The following is a 9,320-nucleotide window of genomic DNA, read 5'->3' as shown; positions in this document are numbered from 1 at the left end:
AGAATAAGCAGGTCTGTATTGGAGAGTGTGAAACTGAGTTTCTCCTTGGAGGCGAGGATTTTGAAGCTCTGTCTCCCATACTTTGGGTATGTTGCCAGAAGGGACTAGTCCTTCTAAAAGGATATCATGTTTGGAAGGGTGGAGGGACAGCGTGGGAGTGGAAGACTCTGGATGAAATGGATTGACACAATAACTGGGGTAATGGGAGTAGGTGTGCCAGAGTCAGTGACACTGGCTCAGAACAGGGCAGGGTTCCGAGCTGTTTTACATAAGGTCACTACTGTGAGTTGCAGGTGACTCGATGGCACACAACAAAAGTAACAACAACATCTATTTCTCTATACAAATATATTTTAAATTATTCCATCTTCTAAATAAACAAAAGTAAAACCTAAGACACAGAACTCACAATAACAACATCATTTTTTGGAGGGGTGCTTCATTTTATTCCTCTTTTCAGTCAATTAAAATGGTATCCTTGATCAACATATTTTGCCTAGCATTGTTTTTATTGCTCTTATTATTATTGTAATTAATTACTGTCACGTGGACTATGACTCATCGTGAACCTTTGGGTAATAGATCTGTATCCTATAACTCTGCATTATGCAGATAACACCACTCTCCTTGTTGAAACTGCGGAGGATTTGAAGCACTTGCTGCAGAAGGTCAAGGACTGTAGCCTTCTATATGGATTGAAGCTCAACATCAAGAAAACAAAGATTCTTACCACTGGGCCAATTGGCAGGATCATAATAGATGATGAAGAGATTGAGATTGGTTTTTTTGCAGTTTTTATGGTTTAGCACAAATAAAATGTGCAAACAAACAAGCTTTCTATTAATTTTCTTCGCTGCGCAGTCTGGCATTGGGATTGGTGACTCTAATGGCCAGCCGGGCTGCTCTTTCCACAGTGGCTTTGTGGTCCTTGGAGGAAACATTGTGCGCAGTCTCAGCACAGTAAGATTTTTTGCACATCAGTAGCACCTCCAGCTCCTTGACATTGTGGACTAGGAATTTGCGGAAGCCATTGGGCAACATGTGCTTTGTCTTCTTGTTGCTCCCGTAACCAATGGTGGGCATCAAGATCTGGCCCTTAAATCTTCTCCGAAGCCTGTTGTCGATTCCTCTGGGCTTGCGCCAATTACGCTTAATTTTGACATAACAGTCACACTGGTGGCGGATTAATTTCTTGGTCCTCTTTTTGACGATCTTTGGCTTCACCAGGGGTCTGAGGGCAGCCATTATACCAGTGGCAGATAACAGCCACCTCCGTAGAAAGTGCAGGAGAGAGAAGGCGAGATTGAAATTTTTAATAGCTTTATTTTGCTTGGCTTCACAATCAACACTCTTGGTACCAGCAGCCAGGGAATTAAAAGATGTATTGCATTGGGTACGTTTGCTGTCAGATACCTCTCCAAAATACTGAAAAACAACAATGACAGTCTGGAGACTAAGGTGCGCCTGATCCAGTCCATGGTTTTTGCAATAATTTGCTACGCATCAGAGAGCTGGACAATAAGCATGATAGAAGGAGAACTGATGCCTTTGACCTGTGGTGCTGGAGAAGAGTATTGAATATATTATGGACTGCTAAGAGAACAAACGGGTTCATCCTGAAGAGGGCGAGATCAGGCAGCTCCTTGGAGGCAAGGATTCTGAAACTTTGTCTGACATATTTTGGACATGTTGCAAGGTCGGATCAGTCCTTGGACAAGGACAGCATGCTTGGGAGAATGCAGGGACAGGACAGGAGAGGAAGGCCTTTGATGAGATGAATTGATTAGGTGACTGGGGTAATGAGGGTAGGTGTGTTGAAGACAGTGAGATTGACACAGGGTAGAGTAGGGTTTAGGGCTGTTGTGCAAAGAAAGGGTCACTATGAGTCACAGGCAACTCGACGGCACATAACAATAACAACAACCACCCCATAATAGATGTGCCACATCTTGCATCATCCACTTCTGTCATGCTCCAACACATTGTTACAGACTTCTGTCAGTACATTTTGTTGAAGGTCCTCCTTTCTTTAGTTCACCCTCCGGAGACCTTTTCTACCATGATGTGTTTTTGCCAACAACTGGCCCCTGATAACATGTTCACAGTATGTGAGACAAAGTTTTATTATCTTAGCCGCTAAGGAGCATTCTGGTTGCACTTCCTGTAACACAGACTTGTTTTTTCTTTCAAAAGTTCCTAGGTATTCAGTACTCTTCTCTAATACTACAACTCAGTGATGCTGATTCTTTTTTTGGTCATTCTTATTCATTGTCCAACTTTCAGAAGCATAAGAAGCACTTGAAAATATCATGGATTGGACCAGGTGCACCTTAGTGTTTAAACTGACACCATTGTTCTTCAGTACTATGAAGATATCCTTGACAGATTTTCCCAATGAAATACATTGTTTGACTATTCAGCTTGTTGGGGTACGCTGTCAAGTCTGAATTGACCCATAGCTCATCCTCCAGTGGATTTTCAGATGCAGTAAATCACACAGAAGGAGATTGTTCATCCTTCTTCCAAGGAGCAGCTGGTGGATTTGAACCACATGTTCTGGGATTGTAGCACAGGTAATTATTCCTATGAAATAATATTATTCCTCAAATATGTTGTTGTTGCTATTATGTGCCATCGAGTCATCTGTGATTCATAACAACTCTATGTACAACAGCACTGAAGCCTGCCCTGTCCTGAGCCAGTCTCATTGACTCCAACACACCTATCCCCATTGCCCTAGTTCCCTAGTTGTTATATCAATCCATCTCATCCAGAGTCTTCCTCTCTCACACTGTCATTCCACCTTTCCATACATGATGTCTTTCTCCAAAGACTGGTCCCTCCAGGCCATGTGCCCAAAATATGTGAGGTAGAGCTTCAGAATCCTAGCCTCCAAGGAGAAACTTGGTTTCATTCTCTCCAAAACAGACCTATTTGTTTTCTTGGCAGTCCATGGTATGTTCAAGACTCTTTTCAAGCACCACAACACAAAGGCATCAATTCTTCTTTTGTCATCATTAGTCATTGCCCAGCTGTCTGATGCAAACACTGTGGCCTGAATCAGATGTTTCTTGGTTTCTAGATTGACAGTGTTGCTTCTCAGTACTCTGGAGAGTTCTCTGACAGCAGATTTACCTAATACAATTAGTCTTTTGATTTCTTGATAGCTGGTGGCAAGAGTATTGATTGTGGAGCAGACCAAGCTGTAACTGTTATGTTATTTTATAAAAATTCTTTACTTGTTATTTACAAAATCATTGCTCCTGCACGCTGTGTAATATTCTGTCATGTGACTATACGATATTTTTTCAATCCATTCAATTGTGGTTGGACATTTGGGCTGTTTTCATGTTCTTGAGAAGGTGAATACCTCAGTTCTCATTTTCTTGGGTTATATTCCAAGCAGTGGAATAGCTGGACTATATGGAATTTCTACATTCAGCTTTCTGAGGAAATGCCAAACTACCTTCCAGAGTGGTTGTACCATTTTACAATCCCACCAACAGAATATAAGAATTCCTATCTTGCCACATCCTCTCCAACATTTATTACTTGCTGCCCTGTTAAACTTTCTGTACCAAACTTGGGAGGAACTGAAGAACATTATGCTAAGTGAACTAACTCAGCTCCATAAGGACAAATACTGCATAAGACTATTATTTTAGAAATAGATAACTAGTAAAATGCGTATGAGGATCTACGGGTGGGAGCGGAGAGGGAGAAGGAGTGGGAAGGGAGGTTATCATAGAGTTGCACTATTTGATGGGTGGAGGGAAAAGTGGGTTAAGGAAATGGGAAAGAGCCATTGTGAAACAATGTATAGGAACTTTGTAAGTAAATCAGTATAAAATAAAATATTTTTAAAAATTCTTGTTATTAACATTCTCTGATAGATACCTTCACCACTTATTATTGACAGATATACAATGTGTGTATACTTGCATTCAAAACATAATTTTGGATAATAAATGGCATATAGTTCATTTGAGGGGGAAATGCCTTTTTTGTCTATGGTTATATAAATTTGGAGCTCTACTCACAAGCATCTCTGCAAAAAAAAAAAAACCACCAATTTTACTATTCTCTTTTGAGTTTCATCTTGCCACACCTTCCAGCGGAAGATATTTGATATAAGCAATTTAATGTTTAGGAATTATTGGAAATTTTTAATATGATAAACCTTATAGAAATAGCATCTACCAGTTTGTGGAAGTTTATCTGTAGGTTTGTTTTTGTATTTCAATGACAGTGTCTTACAATTTAATGGAAAACTTTTTAAATAGATAACATGTAGTTGTTGTATGCCATCCAACCGTCCAATTCATACTGACCCTACGTAAAACAGCTTCAAACCCGGTTTTATCCTGTGTCAATCTTATTGTCTCTGACACATCTACCCCCATTGCCCCAGTCACTGAATCAATCGGTCTCATCAAAGTTCTTCCTTTCTTTTGCTGTCCTCCACCCTCCCAAGCATGACATATCTATGCAAGGACTGGTCCCTCCTTGCAACATGTCCAAAATATGTCAGATGAAGTTTCAGAATCCTTGCCTTTAAGGAGCAGCCTGGCTTCACCCTCTCCAGGATGAACTTGCTTGTTCTCCCAGCAGTTCATAATATATTCAATACTCTTTTCCAGCACCACAACACAAAGATATCAATTCTCCTTTTATCATCCTTTTCCAAGAACTGGTCCCTTATGGCCATGTGCCCAAAGTATGTGAGACAGAGCTTCAAAATTCTTGCCTCCAAGGAGCAACCTAGTTTCACCCTCTACAGGACAGATCTGTTTGTTTTCTTGATAGCCCATGGTATGTTCAATACATTTCTCCAGCACAACTCAAATGCATTAATTCTTCTTCCTTCAACCTTAGTCATTGTCCATTTTTCTGATGCATAGCAAGTAATTGTGAAGACCATGGATTGGATCAGGGGTGTTGTAGTCTCTAGACCAACAACGTTCTTCTCAGTACTCGGGAGAGGTTCCTGACAGGAGATTTTACCAATGCAATTTATCTTTTGATTTCCTGGCTACTGGTACCTCCCATCCATCATGATGCTGTCAATTGGTCCACTTATACATAATATATATCCTTACATGTAATACAATTATGTCTATAATTAGACGTAATATAATTTATACCTTAATTATGTCTAATATACCTACCATGTTGTTGTTACTGGAATCATTGTGAATAATAGTATTTTTTTTGTCACTAGGTGAATTCTTTTTAGGTTCTTGCCAATCAATATAATTATCTTTAATTCACACCTCAGTATAGTTGGGTTCACTGTTTTCAGAAATGTAATTTCTTTTTTACTCGGATACGTTAACTTTTGAAAAGTAAATGATACATAGATATTTGCCAAGATGATAAATAATATAAATAAAACACATTCTAGCTAGACCAAAACAATGACCTACTTGAAAAAAATTCTTTTCACATATTGAAAAGAAATAATAAAAGTGAAGTTTCTAGCACCTTTAGCTCATTTCAGTTGGGTTAGATTAAAAGAAATATCAATTTAACATTTCATTGAAATTGATACGAAGTTATTTTGTCTTAAAGGGTAGTTATATCTATACAGTTATGAAATGTAACTTTCATAAGAATATTAAAAATTAAGAATAAGTTAAATTGATGAAGTAGGAAAATAAATTTTAAAAATAAGTACAGATTTTTAAGGAAGTGAAATTAGAGATGAGAGGGGAAAGTGTACTATGGCTGTATAAATAGCTTTTACTACATGATTGGTGTACTTCAAAATACATTTGAGAAGTAGGTAGATGAGATGAGCTATGACACAGAACATTTTAAAAAATATTAATGAAATCTTTTTCACTCTTTGAAGGTGTTCCATTATAAAATAGGTAAAAAAATAACTGGAGAGATTATAGCTGATTCCAGTGCCTTTTATTGGAAATTACCAGCATACAGAAAATTCAAATGTAAACTATCTTCCAAAGAAGAGAAATCTCCACCCTTCACCAGGGATATGTGAGGAAGGAGTTAGATACTGAAAGCTTATACTCGATGAAGAGAAGAATTTTAGGTGTGAACAGAGCTGCTAACATATTTATGTGTGGCAAATGGCTGGCATCCATGTGGGTGATGGCAGAAAAATGGAAGTTGATCCTGTGATGTAGAATAAGTTTAGAATACTCATTCAGTAAATTGTGCTTATTTGATCAGATAATTATTAAAAGTAATGTATATGAAGCTCCAAGTGGGGAAGGGGAGGTAACAGCGAGGCTGAGGGTGAGCAAGGGGGACATCATCAGGTTGCAGAATTCGGTGGGCAGAAGAGGGTGAAGGAAATGGGAAAGCTCCAGCAGAGACTTGAAAAGACAGGATAACGGTTGGCTTGGGTCAATGGTGATTAATTTTTAAAACATTAAGTGTGGAAACAATTGGATGAAATTCAATAAGACTGAAAGAAAGTGTGAAGCACAATGTAGATGAATTTTGTATGCAAACAAATAAAAAAATTAAAAAGTAATTTGGAGTAGACATAATTAAAATTATTTGGAGTCTCTGAGTAACTCATTGGAGAGGGATATCATACTTGGGAAGGCAGATGGACCATGAAAAAGAGGTAGAAACTCAACTAATGGGATGACACAGCAACTACAGCAATGAGCTCAGGTGTGTCAGAGATATTGAGGATGGCACAGGATAGTACGGGGTTCAGATCTGTTGTTCATAGGGTCTCTATGAGAAGTCCTCAACTAGCCAGCCATAACATAAGTTAAAAGCAGTTCATTTTGGCGGAATTCCATGACATTAGAAACGGTATATTATAGTCAGGGAAAATATTGAGGAAATACACTATTCTGATTATTGAAAGTATGAAAAGCTTCTTTTTAGGGTTGGTGAAAATATAAAATAAGGATCTGTATGAAAGCCTTTTAGTTTACATTTCTGAAGTAAAATAATTTTATTTCATTTTTATATTTTTCAATGTCTTCAACTAGGTCACACAATTTGATGGGGTTCAATGTAAAGGAAATGGGAAAGATCTGATGTGAAAAACAATGTATTTGAACTTTGTAAATAAACCAGTATAAAATAAAAAAAAATTTACAAATGAAGCTAGATATAACAGAAGACAAAATGAGTCTAATAAATAGGAAAGGAGTAAAGCACAAGAAAAACAAGGCCAGTTTAACATGCAAATTAAGGAAGAATTCTAATCAGTCAGAAAAATCATGGAATCCTAATCAACAAGGAGGTCAGAAATTTTCAACCAGCATCGACTCAGAGAACCTGGATTTGCCAAAGGAATGCAAGAAAATATAGTATAAACGGGGCTTCAGATGATTTTAATAAGCAAGAAAAAGCTGTGTCTTCCACTAAACTGGGCAAACCAGGGCTTCCTATAAAAAACAACCAACGAAAACCCAACTCAAGTCACTGAGTCAGCAAGGGAAGCCAGGATCATCAAGTTATCAAGGAAACTCTGGAATATTAATCTACCAACACAAGCCAGGGCCATTGTGCTAGCAAGGAAGCCAACATCATTGAGCCAGCAAAGAAACTTGGCGTCTCTGAGTCACCAATGCAAGCCAAAGTCAGCAAGAAATCACAGGGTCATAGAGCCAGAAAGACAAGTCAGGGTTGTGTCATTGAGCCAACAGGAAATCCAAAGTCATCAAGCTAGTAAGGGAAATTCAAGGTCTTTTTGCAATCATGAAGAAAGGAAAAATGCAGGCAATTCTTTGAATGGTAATAAAATGGAAGTTCACATGAATATGAATATCTTTATTCCACCCCACCACAACCCTAGCCAACTTTCCTCAGTCATGCTGTTCTCTACGACTTGAAGTTGGTAACAGAATAACTGTTGGCAAACAAGGAGCTCTGGCAGCCTAGTCTGTAGTAGGTTGTACTGCTAAAGCAAATATCGATCCTCTCTGGCAGTTCAGATCTACCAGCAATTCCAGAAGAGAAAAAATGGACAATCTTTTCTCATGTGATTTGCAGCCTAGGAAACCCAATGGAGTTTAACTTTGACTTCATAGGAATAAGTATGAGAAATGGTAAACAAATTACAATGGCATTAATTTACTAAAATAAAAGCAACTTGTTGTTGTTTAATGCCGTCGAGTCATAGACAACTCATAGCGACCCTATGAACGAACAGCCTGAGCACTGTTCGTACACAGAGTTTCCAGAGGCAAGCCATTTTGGAAGTGGATGCCGCTCCTGCTTGTAGGCTTGATTTAGTCGGGAAGCTCCAGCCAACACTGTCCACCATGGGTGCCCATTACCACGATTGGCACATCACTGTCACAGTCTTCAGCATCACAGCAACCACGAGTTACCTCTGTACAGCAATGCACAGACCAGTGCTATCCCACCTAGAAGAATGTTTGACAGGAAGACAATTTGAACCTGGCCGAGGGCCACAGATGACAATCACCCACCTTGGGCTTGGTAGAGTCTGATTATTTCTGCAACAACAAAAAAATCTATGTTCATCAAAGACAAGTCCTTCTCATTCCTCCTAATATCATGCTCTATTCACTTACACCCAACTACTCTACTGAGGTAACATGGATACACTTCAATTGATTCTACTGTTCACAAGGGTTAGCTTTGCTATCTCTTTCTAACCCATTGTTTACCTATAACCCAGCAAATCACAAATCTGTTATTTCTGGTCCCTGCTCAAAGCTCAAGAGTATGTCTATACAACCTAAGACATTCAATTCAAATTCCTAAGCTTCATATTAAGGTTTTTTCAAAATTGGACTCTTATCTGCCATCAAATTCATCGAATTTTAACTTAACAGTTCATAACAACAAGACTGTTATTATTGCTGTGTTGTTGTTAGGTACTGTCGAGTTTGAACTGACTCATAGCTGACCCTCCAGTGGATTTTCAGAGATAACAAGTCACACAGGAGGAGACTGTCCATCTTGCTCCCTTTGAGCAGCTGGTGAATTCAATAAAACTATGTGTTACTGGATTTGCAACACACGTTGTCTTATCATTAAAACATTTGAGCTCCCTAAGTATTTATTATTATTATTATTATTATTATTATTATTAATGTTATTGTTATTGCTGTGTACTGTAGAATTAGAGCTGACCCTTTAGTGGGTTTTCAGAGGCAGTGAATCACATGGGAGGAGATTGCTCATTCTTCTTTTGCGGAGCAGTGGGTGTATTTGAACCACATGCCTTTGAGATTGCAGTGCAGCTTCGTACCACTAGGCCGCCAATATTCCCTTATATGTTGTTGTTGTTGTTATTATGTGCCGTCGAGTCATTTGCGACTCATAGCAACCCTATGTACAACAGCCCTAAACCC

The 9,320-nt window shown here is 38.6% G+C and overlaps 1 protein-coding gene across 1 annotated transcript; it reads right to left on the bottom strand.

Moving 5' to 3' along the window:
• Window positions 1-840: 840 nt before the first annotated feature.
• On the bottom strand, window positions 841-1,245 carry LOC102871923 (60S ribosomal protein L32-like). Its single transcript, XM_006893723.1, has one exon. It carries the CDS (start codon window positions 1,243-1,245, stop codon window positions 841-843), a length of 405 nt encoding a protein of 134 aa, XP_006893785.1.
• Window positions 1,246-9,320: the final 8,075 nt, after the last annotated feature.

Source organism: Elephantulus edwardii, unplaced genomic scaffold, assembly GCF_000299155.1.
Source record: "Elephantulus edwardii isolate Elephantulus edwardi_28Jun2011 unplaced genomic scaffold, EleEdw1.0 scaffold00130, whole genome shotgun sequence".
NCBI classification, from domain to species: Eukaryota; Metazoa; Chordata; class Mammalia; order Macroscelidea; family Macroscelididae; genus Elephantulus; species Elephantulus edwardii.
Note: the sequence above shows the minus strand (reverse complement) of the source record. Positions and strands in the feature narration are given on the sequence as shown.

Bases quoted from the DNA above. Each gene is read 5' to 3' on its own strand.
- LOC102871923 (XM_006893723.1), bottom strand. From the start codon at position 1,245: ATGGCTGCCCTCAGACCCCTGGTGAAGCCAAAGATCGTCAAAAAGAGG.